The following is a 17331-nucleotide window of genomic DNA, read 5'->3' as shown; positions in this document are numbered from 1 at the left end:
TCCTTTCTTTGTGTGCCAAAATCTGTTCCGGGACCAAGATCTCGTCAAGTTCCTCGACTTCCGGCTGATCTTCAGCTGGCATATCTTCTGGCACATCACCCACATAGGGTCTGAGAAGACTCACATGAAACGCATTGTGAATCTTCCAACTGTCAGGCAATTTCAGCCTATATGCAACATCACTGATTATGTCGCACACTTGAAAAGGCCCATAGTAACGCATGCTGAGCTTTGGAATAGTCTTTCCTTGCCCTTCATCTTCTTTAACCTTGCCTTTTCAAAGCGTAGAAGCACCCAATCACCAAGTGAAAATACCACTTCACGACGGTGACGATCAGCTGCTTTCTTTCGCTTTGCCCGAGTCTTTTCCAAGGCCACTTTGACCTTCTTGTACATTTCATCCATGTCCTGAACATACTTATCTGCTTCAAATATCTTGTCCTTTGTATGCAGTATGGGAGGAACTTTCTTGCCACCTTCAACTATCTCAAAAGGTGCCTTGCCAGTTGATGAATGCATTGTATTATTGTATGCATACTCCACCAATGGCAAATACTGCTCCCACTTTCCTTTATGCTCTGACACATAGCACTTCAGCAGATCTAGGACAATAGAATTTGCCTCTTCTGACTGCCCATCTATTTGAGGATGAAATGACGAAGAGAATTTGAGCGTTGTGCCCATATTCTCAAACAAGCCTCTCCAGAACAAACTTGTCATGCATGGATCATGATCGCTAACAATCGACTGTGGCATGCCATGATACTTGAAAATATTGCTCATAAACAAGCGTGCCATCTGATCTGGCTTTATCTTCTTCCTGACAGGAATAAAATGAGCCTGCTTGCTGAATTTGCAAATGATGGTCCAAATACCATCGTTTCCTGTCTGCATTCTCGGAAGATCAAAGATAAAATCCATAGCAATACTTTCCCATGGTTTATCTGAAATAGGTAGTGGTTGCAATAACCCTGGTGCCTTTTGCCTGTCAAACTTGACCTTCTGGCAAATTAGGCATTCTCGCACAAAGGCATCCACATCTCTTCTCAATGTAGGCCAATAGAAGAATGTCTCAACCGCTTTAACTGTAGCATCGATACCACGATGCCCTACATACGGTGGGACATGACTCTCTTCCATAACTTTGCGTCGCAATGGCTTTGTGACACACAATCTGCCATGCATCATCATGAACCCATCTCTGAGAAGATAGTGTTCATGACGTTGTCCATCCATTAGCTGCTCGAAGACCCTTGCAAAATCTTCATCATTTGCATACTGTTCTCTCATATCATAAAGTTCATGATGATAAGGAATTGACACAGCTGAAATTTGTGGCTTCCTTGACAAGGCATCAGCCACAACGTTCTTCTTGCCTTCCACATGCACAATCTAAAAATGGAACATGGACAAGATATTTGCCCATCACATATGCTTCTCAGATAACTTTGTCTGTGTCAAGAAGTATCGCAAGGTCTGATGGTCCGTTTGGACAACGAAATCTACACCTAGCAGGTAGTGTTTCCAACTTAAGAGCGCATGAATCACACCCAGTAACTCTTTCTCATAGACCTGCATGGTCATCTCTGGCCCTTGTAAAATTCTGCTCTCATAGGCTACTACCCTGCCATCTTGCATTAGCACTGCACCAATGCTACTACCACAGGCGTCACAATGGACCACAAATGACTTCCTAAGATCTGGCAACACAATGACTAGATCTGAAGTCATCTTTTCCTTTAAGAGATTAAAAGCTGAAATCTCTTTCTGTGTCCATCTAAAGGTGACTGCCTTCTTTTGAAGAGCATGTAAAGGTGAAGCAATCTCAGCGAAATTTCGGATAAACCTTCTGTAATAGGAGCATAGTCCCAAGAAGCTTCGAACATCATGCACCGTCTTCAAATCTAGCCATGACTTGATCGCTTCAACTTTTGCAGGATCCATTCTGACACAATCCTTTGAGACAATGTGTCCCAGAAAGTGGATCTCTTCCAGAAAAATTTCACTTTTCTTTGCATTGATGAGCAACCTATGACTGCGTAGCTCTTCGAACACAATGGCCAAGTGATGCCTATGCTCCTCTTCATTCTTTGAGTAGACTATCATGTCATCAAAGAATGTACCAACAAACTGCTGGTGTGGACACAAAATTCTGTCCATCATCCTATTGAACGTAGCAACAGCATTTGTGAGACCAAAGGGCATCACTAAAAATTTGTAAAGGACAAACATTGTTCTAAAAGCAGTCTTGTGCACATCCTCTGATCTAATGCGGATCTGATGGTACCCACTCTTTAGATCTATCCTACTAAACATAGCTGCTCCTTCTAATTTGTCCAGAATATCATCAATTCTAGGTATAGGGAACCTATTCTTGATGGTATTCTTGTTCAGTGCACGGTAGTCGATGCACATACGCCATGAGCCATCCTTTTTCTGCACCAACAACACTGGAGAACAGAATGGGGATGAACTGGGCTGAATCAGCCCCTTTTCTAACAGCTCCTGTACTTGGCCCATTATCTCTTTCTGCTGAGCCGCACTAACCTTGTACGGAGGCTTATTTGGTGGGCTACTGCCTTGCACCAAATCTATCACATGGTCCTCGGGTCTCTCTGGCGGTAATTGAGACGGTAATGAATCGGAAAAACAGTCACTATACTGTTGTAAAACATTGACCTTTCTTTATCTAGCACAGATAAATTTGATTCATCACAATCTAACACTTCACGTGCAAAAACCAAGTACGCAGAAAGATGCTTTTTCATTACAGAAGTAATAGCAGAAGCTGATACAGTGGGAATAGACTCCCCTTTAAGCTTTACATCCAGAATGTGAGTCTTTCCCCTGCTCTGTACAGTGATCTTTTTGTTGTAGGCATCCATGATTCCCTGTACACGAAACAACCAAGGAATACCTAACAACACATCACATCCGTCCAGTGGCATGATGTAAAATTCTTCAGCGTCTACATAGGATTGGATATGTAGGCGCAACTTTCCGATGATGGGTGTCACAGCCTCTGTATGGCCAGGACATGCCAAACCTGCCTCAGCTGTATACCCCATCTCTTCAAGTCTGATTCCCAACTTTGAAGCCAATTCTGGGGAAATGAAGTTTGCTTTGGCACCTGGATCAAAAAAAATAAGCAATGTTTGATCCCTAACCTTTCCCCATGCTTTGCAAAGCTCACTTGCATCTGAATTTGGCTTGTCGCCCACCATATCTGGCACTAGACCAGCCATGGGCTTCTTTCCTTTCCTGTCCTCCTTGTCTTCAGAATCAACTGGCCTTTTCTTTGTAGGATAGTTGTAAGCAATGTGGCCAGGCTGCTCACAGATAAAGCATTTGTTCTCTAACCTCAGGACCTTCTTTTGCTCTTCCGACTTGCGAGGAAAACATCTTTTCCATTTTTTCGCTGGTCCCTTTTCTGATTCAGCCGAAGCTTTGCCTTTCCCGGCGTTGGCTGGCTCCTGAGTCACTTTCGGAGCCTCCTTGGGAACATACTTCTTCGCTAAATTTTTCTTGGTTGATCCTTCCTTGACGCCAGTATTGAATTCACAATCTTCTCCCTTGAGCAAACCATTGCCAGTGTTTGCTACCTCGATGAGCTGCGTCAAAGTAGTGACTTTGGTCTTCGTGTAGTACTTTCTCAATCCTTTGGGTAGGCCACAACAGTATTTTTCAATCTGTTCTGTCAATGGCACAAACCTATAGGAAGTTACTGGAAGTAGAGCTTTCCAAAACTTCCGATTGTAGTCATCCAGATTCTTGCAAGTAGCAGCATTAAGCTGGTGCCATTCTGTCATGACATCTGCTTCAAAGTCATCAGATAACCATGCTGTTGCAAAAATCTGCTTGAAGTAAATCCATGTGGACGGAGCTTGCCCTTGAAGCAATAAAGTTGTCCACCATTGTCCCGCATTCCCTGTCAAGAAAGTGGCTGCCTTGCGGACCTTTGAAGCCTCTGTAAAGTTTCCCCCTGCATAGGCCTTGTCAAACTGCTAGAGGAATGAGAGAGCCTTCTTCCTGTCATCAAACCCTGTAAAGGTCGTGAAAGTCACACCTTTGCCACCTTCTTTGTACGGAGTTGGCCTCTCCAGCGGCGTTAAATTGTCATATGGAAGTGACTGAAACATGGGAACACTGTTAGGGTTCATTTATGTTCCCTGACCGCAATTAAGTTGACCTGGAAATGCCATATTTGGCTGCTGATTTGTAATTCCAGCCATACCAAAATTTGCTTGTGACATCCCAAATTGGCCCTGAGTGCTTTGAAACCCTGGTAGCGTGCCTGTGACACCATACATGGGGTTAGGCATCATCGTTTGAGCACCCCCGAACACTGTTCCTGACGTGTAAAACTGATTTCCATGTGCATGACCAGCCATGCTCTGGAATACCGATCCACCTCCATAATAGCCAGGGTGTACTGAAGGTGGTGGGAAGACCTGTTGCATAGCCTGTAGGTTGCTTCCCTGCCCATTAGCACCAGCTATAGGCTGCTGAAAGGTGGCTGGCTGAGCTGGTACAGCTTGAAAGACTGGCATCTCAGCCACCTGTTCTTGCACCTTAGGCACAGGTTGTGAAGACTACATGTTCTTCGTCAAGTGTACAGGTGTTTCCATTGACTCTGCAGTCTGAATCACCTATGCTCGAGCCTTGACAGGCTTTTGAATATGATCCAGTGACCCAACTTGCTGAGATGGAAGAGGAGGTTGCAGAAAGGCTAAAAACCTCGGGTTCTGCATTACTTGCCTGAACATAGCCACAGCAATAGCCAACTGGGTCCTTAATATATCATCATCCGTCTGTGGTGGTCTTGAAGACTCACCCACTTCATGTGTCTGTTGACCCTGTGAAGAGGAAACCTCTTCAGTCACATCATTTGGTCTGTCAGCCATAATTGCAATTCCTTGTGTCTGGTCTATGATCCCCTATGTCTTCAAGCCCAAACTGACCAAGGCTCACTTCTATGGGAAAAAAGTGATTTAATCCCGGGGATGGAACCATGAAACCGGCCTGTTCAATCCAAAAAGGGCGGTAGACTTTAGACTTAAACCTTATTTGCTTTCACCCATTTAATTTGTCGGTCACTTTACCTATACTTTCAAGACACAACAAAGGGGAGAGGGATACAGGCTGCTAGATTGCACCTGTATGAGTAGACCGACACCAGATTGGCCCCTAACTTAGGCGCCCCTTTCGGTATTTCTTTATTGTTTAAAAGAGGGAATAAACGGTGTGGTTCCCTACGAGCTGCCCCGCACAAACTTGGCTGAATTCCAACTGTTCCGGCCCAATTTCGGCAACATAACTGTACTAGGATCCTTCACAGTCAATATTCCCACGCATTGAATGATTTTCCCGATGCATACGGGCACTTTGCAAAACTTGGCGAGAATCTACAGCACGCTGAATTCTCTGTTTTCAGCCCCGAAAATGCGCCAGATCACCTATACAGCGGTCCCCTCGCGTCCCCGAACCTCCTAGGGGTATTAGGGATCGTTTAGGGCCAAAACCCTAAACCTGCAAAAATACACAGCAGGCTGTAATTTACTGTTTCGGGCTCCGTTTCGCGTGCCGGTCGCATCCGTAGCAAGTCCTCGAGCTCCCGCACCTATAGGGCTACTTGCCCTTTGAATCGGACGAGATTTCTGGAGTGAAACCTCTCCGAATTCACCTGTACCTGCGGGGGATTAGCCGCTAGCTAATCCAGTACTTGTGCAAGAGGCTCTTGCCTCGGCAATCGCGCATGAACCCACACAACTATACATTGGTCAATTGAAGAGCCCACTAGTGGGGCATAACATACTGCCATAGGGGAGAGAGAGGGTAGTGCGTAGCGTGCAGGGCATCACTCCTGGCGCCGCACTGTACATAGGAGGGAAAAGAAAGCACTCCATAGCTCTTAACCTGTGACAAAATCTGAAAATGAGCCTCTCCCAGCTTAAAATTCAGCCCCACCTTCTCCTGCATGAGGAAAGTGCACCAGAATGTGCCCCTTGGCGCATTTACAAGCAGTTTCCCGTTTCGGGGTTGCCGCCTAAAAAATCTCCCAACCGGTTGCCCAGTTGACTTCACGGCAGAGTAAGAAAATGTTCTCCTTGTCATTCCGGAGGTAATGACGCAAACACATTTTCAGGTCCCAAAATAGCAGTTCCCTAAATTTTAGGAGATGCTGCCATTGTATCTTTCTAGGTCATCGACCCCCTTTGTACACTGCAGCCACACCCAGAACTGAAATGTAGCCTCTGTAGCAAAGGATTCCACTTTGGCTAGTTAATGACCCCACTTTGGCTAACCATAGTCCTTGTCCAACCTTAGTGCTCTCTTGCCCTCGGGCCTGGACTCCCTCTGGACAGTTCCACACTAGCTATGCAATGCAAGGCAGCTAGATTTCCCGAGGGGTGTTTCCAAAAAAGAAAGTAAATAAATAATAAGAAAGAAATCAACAAAAAGGATAGATAGCAATCACACGCTGGTGACAACTGCTGCTCTTGGTGGTCGACCTGCTGCAACTTAGCAGCACTGGGTTCGACTAGGAACCGTGACCTACCTGAGGAGGCCCCGTCCGCTTCTGTTCCTCCACCACCGCCTCCTCCTCCCTCAGCCGCTGCCGCCCCGCCTCCTTCCCCCCCCCCCACCTCCACCTTCATCCCCCGCCCCTCCCCTCTCCTCGATGGGGCCCACAGCCTCGTCTTTGGACCTTCCGCCGCTCCTCCTCAGACATAGGGTACTAGCCACGCTTTTGCCGCGAGGCGTTCTCTTTGTAGTGCTTTCGCTACGAGCCGTGTGGCTCGTGAGGACAGCCCCACTTGAGGCCGCCTTTTTTAGTGCTCACTTCTCCCTTTGCAACGATCCCCAGAGGTCTGACCAGCTTCGACATTCGCAGACGTTGGGATTTCTTCGATTATAGCTTCACTCAGTTTCTGGGTGATTCCTCTTCCGACTTGGAGAAGGCCAGCTTTGGAATCCACGTCCTCTTTCTTGCAGCTAGAGGCAGTGGACACAACGATGGATTTCTCCTTTCCGTTGTGTGGTAGGGATACCACAGAGTGGACCCAGCACACAGTCCTGGACTGGAGTGGACAGGGAGCCTGAGGAGCAACCTAAAGTAGAAGAGAAAAAGGAGATTCTCGTTCCAAAACAGATAATGGCTCACAAGGAAAGGAAAGTGAAAGGTAAGCTGATACGCCAGTATCTAGTCAAGTTCAAGAACTATCCGGCATTGGATGCGAAATGGATGGAGGAGGACCTAGGAGATACTCCTCAGATTTTAGAGCTTTACCTTGAGGCTTTTGGTTTAGCTTCAACTATTCCGAGAGTTACCGATGTTCAGCGGGTCAAATCTGGTGCGGTGTGGACTGCACGAGGGAAGTTCCTCCGCTCCTTTGTCACAGATTACCCAGATGGATTAAAGTCACTGATTTCTCTTGAGATTTCAGAGCTATTGATGGGCTGACAGTATTTTGCTATATGACTTTAAGACAAGAAGTACTTTGAAATCGGAATTCCTCAAATGAATTTGATATATGTGCTCTCTCATGTGTGAGTTGTTTGAGTGCATGATTGAAAGACAAAATGACTAAAGCATTTCGGTCTTATTCACATGAGGGGTGATGTGGATATGATAGTAACAAGATTTAGTCAATCCCGACATCTACTAGAGATCGGTGAGATCTGGATGTGATTGCTAAATACGTTATGATGATCATGATTCTCATCAAACATCTCGACGGGGAAAGTGATGTGAATGCCATGTGAATGTTCAATGACTGTCTTCTTCGTGCAAGTACTAGATATGTGTAGTCTAGTGCATCAGTACTTCCAGTCAATGTCTACTGAACTAGTTGTTCGCTTATGTTGGTTTTGCATGCGTAATCGAGGGGGAATACATTTCTTTCAAGAGCAGGGTATGTCACAAAGTGATGACCATGACCTACAGGACAGACTACGGATAAAAGAGGTCAGAGCCCCACTGAAAGATGCAGAAGAAGTTGTGATAACTTGCAAAATCAATCCGAGAGGCCAAAACTAAAAGGACACTAATTTTTATAAGTTGTACCAACTTATGGGGTCATGTCCAATGAGGCCCAAAAGGGACAAAGGCTAAAAAGAGGAGCGCAAAAGGCTGATGACGTGGCCGCTGTACGGATTTCCGCAAAACGCGTTGGCTGCCATAGCGCTAGCTTTTGGGACCCATATGCTTTTAGACTTGAAGGTTTTCATGTACATTGCTTTAGGAAGGCCCAGGGCCTATAAATAAAGTGTCGAGTCTCAGTCTCAGGCACATAATCTTGGGAGCACTGCTAAGACGAGGACCCTCGGACATTGTACTTTGTGAAGCATTAATAATAAAGAAATACCGAAAGGGGCGCCAGTCTTTGGGGCCTATCTCTCAGGGCGCGAAACTTCGTTGTGCCATGTCGTCTCTCTCTCAGTTTTGTTCAGTTTTTTCAGTTTTCTCACGTGTTGTGGTAGATTCCTGACTTGGGGTGTCCAAGTCTGTTACATGGAAACCGGCTGAAGAAGCTTGGTAGAAAGAACTACCCCGAACAAACCAACCACGAACAAGCAACAACCAAAACAAAAACCAAAACCCCAAACAAACAACCCAAGCCAACCAAAAGAAAGCAAAAAGAGCAAAAACAACAAAAACAAAACAAAATGGCAGAGACAAAAAGCAAACAACACAAAACTTAAGACACACTCGCACACGCACACACCCGAAAGCAAACCTTAAGGACACACACCCCCACAGACTCTAAAGGCAAGCTTCCACGCACATGCACTCAAACCCACACACACCCAAGAGCAAACCATCAGAGGGACGCATAAAACACACACCAACGCAAACACAAAAGCATAAACAAAACAAGAACCAGAAAGGAAAGACCAAGGGACACACAGACGTACACCAACACAAGCACAAAAGCAAAAACAAAACCAGAACCAAAAAGCAAACCCGAAACTGGCAGGGCACTGACAAACTAGCAAAACCAACGTAAGGAGAAACATCCAAACAAGTGCCAGGGAGTTTGGAGCACCAGGAGGGGCAGCTGGTGTGGGAGCAAGGGCACGGAAGCAGCCTTCTCCAGGTAGAGACAGTTGTCCTGACGGGCTCCGTGTTGAAGGAGGTAGATCAAGCATCAAGACGGAGAAGCTAAAGGATGAGACCACGAAGCGAAGCTATACAGGCCAGCGGCGGTGCAGTAATAGCCGGCACCCACAACTCTCTCTCTCTCTCTCTCTCTCTCTCTCTCTCTCTCTCTCTCTCTCTCTCTCTCTCTCTCTCTCTCTCTCTCTCTCTCTCTCTCAACCCGAGACACTTTTCATATGCACTTCCACATCATGCCATTAAGAACTTCCAATGCTCCTCTATGCAATATATCCTCATGGACTATTCACAACTTTTCCTTGCAATTTAGGATAAAAAACTTAATCATTGATCTATTATACCAATGGTTACCTAAACGCTTGCTTCTCAATTGACATTCACACTCAAACCTTTGTTTTAAACACTAAATATCTAAACTCTTTTTTCATGAATCCTCACTCTCATAAAATGTGGTTTGGCATCTTGGAGCTCAAACCGGAAGTGATTGTGCAAATTGAGTGGCGAGAGAGAAAACAAACACAAAGCATCGAGACTATGTTTGTGCGGTTCCTTAAGTTAAATGCATTGACAGTGGTAAGGCTTGTGGCAAGAGATTAGTTGTTAGTGAAGAGCCTATATCAAGGGAGGGTTTTGTTTTAGTTCCTACTTGCAATCAAGTTCTCTAAGCTTAAGGGGAGAAGCAATGATGGTGCACATTCAATACCTGATTGGATCACTCAATGGCAGGGGAATTTGAATAGGAATCTTCCAATTGTGCAGCTCAAAGCAGTGTGCCCAAAACATCATTGTAAAAGGTGGAGGGAGAAAAAGTGCTTTTTTTTTTTGTCTCAGACCCAGCTTTCAAAGCACCTGCAAGAAATCATGTGCCATCTACAGTACCCAAGTCTGAACCTTCTGGCCCTTTCTGTAAGGCCTTTGCACAGGAAACAAGATTTCTTTATTTAAGGCCTTCGCAAGAAAGGTACCATACAGTCAACCAAAAAACCTTTGAATGCTATTAGAACATTTATCCAATATCCTCACGCCTCACCATCTTCAATTACGACTGACCCCTCATGCCTCATTATGAATCATGATTGCAAAAACAAAACCTCTCCCTGTTCTCCGGTCCTATACAGAATGTGGAGTTGAACTTTATCTGGCTATCACATATAAGAGAGAACAAGCTCAGTAACCAATATTGCAACCTAACAACTAATGTAATCTACCTGATTCAGTTGGTGATGATAACTCCCACTCAAAAGGGTTGCGATTGACGTCTCTGTCTCGGTCTTCCCCATTTGAACGCAGCTCCCATCGAGCAGAGCCAGATCTACCCATGATGCTTCGTGCGGAGTTACCAGCTCGTGCAGGTCCAGGCCTTGGACTAGAAATCTTTGGTTCAGCCTGCCTTGGACCAGGCTTAAGAAAAGGACTTCCTGGAAGGCTGCAAGGTCGTCTCCATTCAGGCACATCCGGCGGGCTCTCAGAACAAGCATCACTGAAAGATCGAGAGAAAATCTTGTACGGAGCATAAAGCGACGTGATGAAGCATTAAGAACACCACACTTCAAAAAGCTGGAACAAACACTTACTTTTCTCTCATTGTACGGATTAAACCTCTTGAGGAGGCCCCTGGTATCGCAACTCCTTTTTCGTCCAGCTTGGACTGAGTTTCCCTAATGATCAGTACCATCAATAACATGAGATAATATAATCATGCTGTATACACCATCACAAAATAACCCTTGCTTGAGAGCATGGGGCCCAACCTCAAAAGGGAAGAATCCAGGCCAGCAGGCACTCTTTTGCATTCTTCAAGCTCAGCAATGGAAAGCAGAAATTCCTTGGAATACACATGCTTCAAGTGCCTAAAGGCCATCAAGGACAACTTATGTTCTGACTACAACTTAAACCTCAAACAATCAATAAAGTCTTTTCAAATCAAGGATACAATGTCATTGCTAATGCAGTTGTATGAAGACCTTCAGACAGTCCATTCTGTTCTGTTGCCTCCTGCCCCATGACTCAAGACAAACAAAGATTGACAAAGAGCCCAAAACCACCCCGTACTGTCTACCAAATCACATTCAGGCTGCACACTCCATTTTGATCTGTGTAAGGTAACTGTCCCACGATTGGTGACACAAAGTGATAGGCAACCCAAATGAATATGCTATCACAGGACCTAAGGGTGGACAACTTGATTTATGTTAGATCAATTACAAATTGCATCATCGTCATGGCATCCCAGTGTTGACCTTGCTTATGTCATCGATTGCCCACAGATTGTATTTTTATTGTCATGAATTGTGGCAGCAGCATCAAGGAAAGAGTTCACCTCAATCACTATAATGACGTTCGCCCAGATCAGCACAGTTATTGATTAGAGTCAGCTGCCTTTTATAGCTGACATAATCTATCCCTGTACCGAACTCCTTGATCCTCTGCTGTCATCAAAGCATTTGCCAACTACTAGCTTGAGATCTTTTGACCAAGTTGGATGGATGGTGCAGCTACACAAGAAAAAGAGACTGTGAGAACATGTGGAAAAACCAATTCGCCTAAGATCGACTCTCGTCATCAAATAGCATGGAGTTAAGCAGTTATTAGCACTCGCTTTAGAAGAGCAAATACACATGGCAGAAAGGGCACACAAGGCTCTCATAACGAAAAGGGGAGGAGGCAAAGAGAGGGAGAGGAGGCCAAGACAAGAGTAGCAAGGGCACGAGAGGAAGAAAAAGAGGCGATCAGGAGATACACAGGGAGACAAAAATGCATCACAAATGTACACGCACAGAGAAATACAGAGAAAACAGCCAGCAAAAGGATGGTGGGTAACTGTATAGAGAGAAAGGAGTAAGCTAACCTGACAAAGAGAAGGCGGAGCGGCACGCAGAAGAGAGCGTCGATGAGAGATGGCAGCAACGACTTTATTGCGATGGATCGAAGAGGAAGAGGACGACGATTTGGGAGGGACGAGAGAGGGACGACCCTCAGCACCATCATGCGGGGGTGCCTTGTATGCTACTGTTTACTCCTTCACCCTCCTCTCACTCAACATTTTCTAAATTCTTCGTAATTTTCAATGTTCACCTCCTTATAATCTTTATCCAAAGTCGCTCCAACTATCCTGCATTCTCTTCCTTAGCTATAAGTTACACATTGGCACAACGTCTCGTGATCAGTAGCCATACATGATAGTGTATGACCAAGGAGAAGTTGCGGATTTGGTATGTCAATTGACCAAATGACATGAAGTTTATTAAAAAAAAGTTGGTGCTAGTTAGGACGAGAGTGTAGCTTTTGAGGATGTATGTCGGGAATTTCAAACATTGAGTTGCCTATGGATAAGCCATAGGGTGGCATGTAAATTATTACAAATGTATATGAAAAAGGAAAGAAGAAAGTTGGTGAGCCTTTTGTGGTGTTAAATTTATGGGGAACTCGTTCTATTTTTTTTGTTGTGATTTGAATGGCTTGGAGACAAATTTTGATGATGAGCTTGGAATTCTCTTTTTTTGGAAATTATACCTGAATATATTAGAAAGAACAAAAGATCACAATCTCATAAGATGGAGCTTGAGAGGGCATAATACATTTGAGCGAAGTACAATCAAGCGTGCACAATGCCTCATTGATGTCTAGTACAAAAAATAGATACAGAATTCTGTAACTCTAGTGCTTATGGACACTTGCGAACAACTAGACATAGGTATCTGAAACCTTCTGAATATGCTTCTGTAAATATCCAATCCCACTAGCAATGGCTCGGCAAAATCCACCAATTCTCCTTTCCAATCATAGATAGGCTTCATTTATGCATCCATGTGCTCCACAAGATCTTTATCGCATCTTTTTTCTTGAGCTTTAACATATCTTTTCAGGTTACGTTGTCGCATGAGGGTCTAGCTACATAGACAATCTTCACTTCCGAATCTTGAAGCAGCATCATGAAGTGCCAATCATCGCCATTTGGATGTTTATTGTCAAAAAGTTTACACCTTTTAATCCAAAGAGGCCATAAATATTCATCTCTTACGGCATCTTGGAGAGTGGTAGGTAAGCCCATAAAAGTCCCTAGCAGTATATGATGCCAAGTCGATAAGAGCATTTAATACTTGTAAAGTGATTCAAAATTTATAAATCCTCTTTATTATACTTGCAAAAAATAAATAAATGAAAAATGCAGAGTTGCACCGCTGGCATAGCAAGGCCTGAATGCTTCTACGTTCCTCTTTGTGGTAGGGTGCGGTTGCACGGCATGATGGAGAGCTCGTGATGGTTGTGTAGCCGAGGATACTAGACCATAGTTCTCCTTGACCCTTGCGAACAACTAGACAAAGGTATTTGAAACCTTGTGAACATGCTTCTAAAAATATCCAATCCCACTAGCAACAACTCTGCAAAGTCCACCGATTCACTTTTTGAGTCATGAATACGCTTCAGACATGCATCCACGTGCTCCACGAGATCTTTGTTGCATCTTTTATCTTGAGCTTTAACATATCTTTGCACGTTACGGAGTCGCATGAGGATCTAGCTACATAGACGGTCTTCACTTCTGAATCTTGCAACAAGACCATAAAGTGCCAATCATTGCCGATTGGATGTTTATTGTCAAAACTTTTATGACACCTTTTAATCCAAAGAGGCAATAAATATTCAGCTCTTCCAACATCTTGGAGAGTGGTAGAGAAGCTCATAAAAGTCCCCAGTAGAATATGCCGCCAAGGTCAATTAAGAGCAATTAATACTTGCAGAGTAATTATAAATCCTCTTTATTATCCTTGCAAAAAATATATATATGAAAAATGCAAAGTCGCATCGCTGGCATAGCAAGGCTTGAATGCTTCTACGTTCCTCTTGTGGTAGGGTGTAGTTGCACAGCATGATGGAGAGTGGGGATGGCTGTGCAACTGAGGATACTAGACCATAGTTCTTCTGGACACTTGCGAACAACTAGACATAGGTATCTGAAACCTTGTGAATATGCTTTTGTAAATATTGAATCCCACCAGCGACGACTCCGCAAAATCTACCAATTCACTTTCCCAATTGTAGATAGGCTTCGTACATGCATCCACGTGCTCCACAAGATCTGAGAGAGAGAGAGAGAGAAGGTAAGAACTATTGAACCCTAATGTACACTAGTCCTTACGAGTAGTTTTGAGGAAGAGACAAATAGCTAATAAGCAAGCTAGCATAAACGCCATCTCAAACCTTCAAGTATCATACTAGTCGTCGAACGATAAGTATTTAGTGTCAACTATAACAGCTGTGCATCTTTCCACTAGTAGAGAGAGGTGTTACTTGCTCCATGTTGCATTCAAGGTTCTCTCCTCAATAAAATAGAGTTTTGAGATCCTTTATTTGATGATGTCTTTTGGGAATCTAAAGTACCAACAGCCTTTGGAAGATGCCTTGTGTGCTTTAGGATAGGTGTTTAAATTTTAAGCCATGTTGTCTCTTGGAACACAGTATTGTAAGATATGTCCGACAAGGGCAGGGCCTAGAAGCTCTGGGCTGTTTCTAGTGGATGAAAAGCAAGGGCATTCTCTAGATACAATCACCTTTAAAGGCATGTGGCACTATGCAAGACACTGACATAGGCCAAAATATTCTTGATGATATTGTTAGTCAGAGGTGGCACTACCTTGGTCAACATGTAGTCCAAATATGGTGTACTTCAAAAAGCACAAAACTTGCATCAGGAGATTCTTGTTCAGTATGTTGTCTCTTGGAGTGCATTGATTGAGGGATATGCCCAACATGGACAAGGCTAGGAAGATTTGGGCTTCTCTCCATATGCAATCACTCTGAAGGCATGTGGCGCTACACATGACTCCAATATGGGCAATGATGATATTGTTAGATAGGGACTGCATGCTTGGCATTGCATTGATTGACATGTATGCTAGATGTGGTGTGCTTGAGAAAGGACAAAAAGTGCTAGAGGAGCTTTCTATCCAGAATGTTGTCTCTTGAAATGCATTGTGGGGATAGTTACGGAGTGAGCTCAATGAAGCGAGCTTTGGAGCGAGCTTTTTTTTTTTCATCCCACCACCACTAACTCCCATTGCCGCCCCTTAGCAACCATCACCACCACCACCCTAGCCCACCATTGGTGGTTAGTGGTGCTAGCTTACTACCACCATGTGATGCCCCTACTCCTACCACCACCGCCCATTGCCGCCTCTCCCTCCAGTGGAGTAGCCAAGGACCTTCTCCTCTCTCTCTCTCTCTCTCCCTCTCTCTCTCTCTCTCTCTCTCTCTCTCTCTCTCTCTCATCCCTTCTTCTTCTCGTTCTTCTCTCCCTCTCTCTCTCTCTCTTGTTATTAAAATTATCTTCTCTCTCTCTCTCTCTCTCTCTCTCTCTCTCTCTCTCTCTCTCTCTCTCTCTCTCTCTCTCTCTCTCTCTCTCTCTATGTCCGCCCCTCCATCTTTCCTCTCTCTGGCCCTTCCTCTCTCCTCCCCCCCCCCCCCCCCCTCTCTATAGCCTTTCTATCACCCAAGTGTGGTAGATTGGTTATGCCATTTCCCTCTTGAATAACAGATATCGAGTTCAACTCTCCTCGTCGGATAGATCTTTAAGGTCTCTTAGGATATTTTCCTATGACGTTAAAATTCTATTCTTCTTCTTCTTCTTCTCTCTAAAAAAAAGAGGCCCCAACGATATCGCCAGTGCCTCATTTACTTTAATTGGCTCCCCCCCCCCCCCCCCCCCCCCCCTCTCTCTCTCTCTCTCTCTCTCTCTCTCTCTCTCTCTCTCTCTCTCTCTCTCTCTCTCTCTCTCTCCACCACACCGCCCGATCCTAGAAGAAATAAAATGAGATGGATTGAAACATTAAATTAACCAAAATGGAATAAAATGTTATATTAAGCGTTTTCATAAGGCCAAAATGACCTATGAGACCAAGCTAATACAATCTTGGTGGATCTAATACAATGCATGGGTACAAAATAAAATGAGAGAGAAAGAGAGAAAGAGGGGGGGGGGGGGGGGGGGGGGGGGGAGAGAGAGAGAGAGAAAGAGAGAGAGAGAGAGAGAGAGAGAGAGAGAGAGAGAAGGAAGGGAGCAGTTGGCAGGGGAGGGAGAGAGAGAGAGAGAGAGAGAGAGAGATAGAGAGAGATAGATTTTATTATCGTCTTTGAACGTCAAATATGACCTATGACACCAAAGTTACATGTGATGTAGTATGTGTATGATTGATGAGAGATCCTCGGTGCTCCAAATATGCGTGGGGACAATATGCGTGGTGTAATGCATGAAGCATGACCCCCCGAATTTCTCCTGGGCCATAATACATTGGTGTTGTATAAAAGCTTCATTCAATAGGAAGTCTATTGAGGCATCATGTGACAAGTGTAATGCATCCCATCTTCCAAACCACGTCTTCATATCATGCCGAGAACGGGGGTTTGGGGGGGAGGGGGAGGTAGGGAGGGCGGCAAGAGGAGGAAGGGGAGGTAGGGAGGGCGGCCCTCCAAAAAAAAAAAGCTTGCTCCGTTGAGCTCGCTCGAAAACCTAACTCATTGTATATAGTTAACGTCAAGACTGCAGCTAGGGAGGATGAAGCCGAAGGGCTGCCATGGCGTGGTGCAGCAGAAAAGAACGAGAGAGAAAGAGGAGAGAGCAGAGATTCGACACCATTAGAAAAATAACGCTATTGTTTATTACATCTTGTGTAAGAGCCTTACATTGTATATATAGAAAAAGTGTGCCATGCAAAGTAGGCTTATAACTGAACTTTAATGCATGCCTTATGAGACTTGTTCTCAGGGGCTGACCGAAAAAGGGCTTGAACCCAACAATCCCCCCCTCAAGCCCAAACTAGACATGCCGTCTCATGATATCTCAAGTTTTTGGTGTACTCGTCAACCGTGAGTTTTAGGTTTTCTCACAACCAAGGATTTCTGGTGTATCCATAACCTGGTGCTAGATTAGTAACCCCCTCTTGAACAGATAGGGTGTAGGTCAGAAAAAGTTAGCTACCAAAGAGTTTTTGGTTCACTGCCAAACCTTGGGTTTATGGTGTACCCATTAACCTCATGAGAGTGCAAAAAAAAAGGGCTGAGAACTGATAAAAATTGGGAGGTCTTACCACTTATCTGTGTGATGGCAGTGTTTATAACCCGTACAAAGTTTTTATCATGGCAGCATGACTGACAACAGATATAGTAAAGAGGCTTTGGCTGAAAAAGTGTATGATTGTCTTGATAGTAAACAA

The 17331-nt window shown here is 44.6% G+C and overlaps 1 protein-coding gene across 6 annotated transcripts in view; it reads right to left on the bottom strand.

The window, feature by feature from the left end:
* Positions 1 to 11519, bottom strand: part of LOC147458761 (chorismate synthase) — a 71426-nt gene extending 59907 nt beyond the window's left edge. For all 6 annotated transcript variants that reach the window (XM_086510198.1, XM_086510203.1, XM_086510201.1 and 3 more), the window contains exons 1-4: positions 11055 to 11519; positions 10873 to 10971; positions 10696 to 10779; positions 10330 to 10601 (exon numbers count right to left, since the gene is read on the bottom strand). In XM_086510198.1, the coding sequence (XP_086366324.1) occupies positions 10330 to 10601; positions 10696 to 10779; positions 10873 to 10971; positions 11055 to 11125 (526 nt within the window). In that variant the 5' untranslated portion in view covers positions 11126 to 11519. The remainder of the gene's footprint in view (positions 1 to 10329; positions 10602 to 10695; positions 10780 to 10872; positions 10972 to 11054) is intronic.
* Between the last annotated feature and the right edge of the window lie 5812 nt (positions 11520 to 17331).

Source organism: Adiantum capillus-veneris, chromosome 4 (assembly GCF_014529385.1).
Source record: "Adiantum capillus-veneris isolate H3 chromosome 4, ASM1452938v2, whole genome shotgun sequence".
Lineage (NCBI taxonomy): Eukaryota > Viridiplantae > Streptophyta > Polypodiopsida > Polypodiales > Pteridaceae > Adiantum > Adiantum capillus-veneris.
Note: the sequence above shows the minus strand (reverse complement) of the source record. Positions and strands in the feature narration are given on the sequence as shown.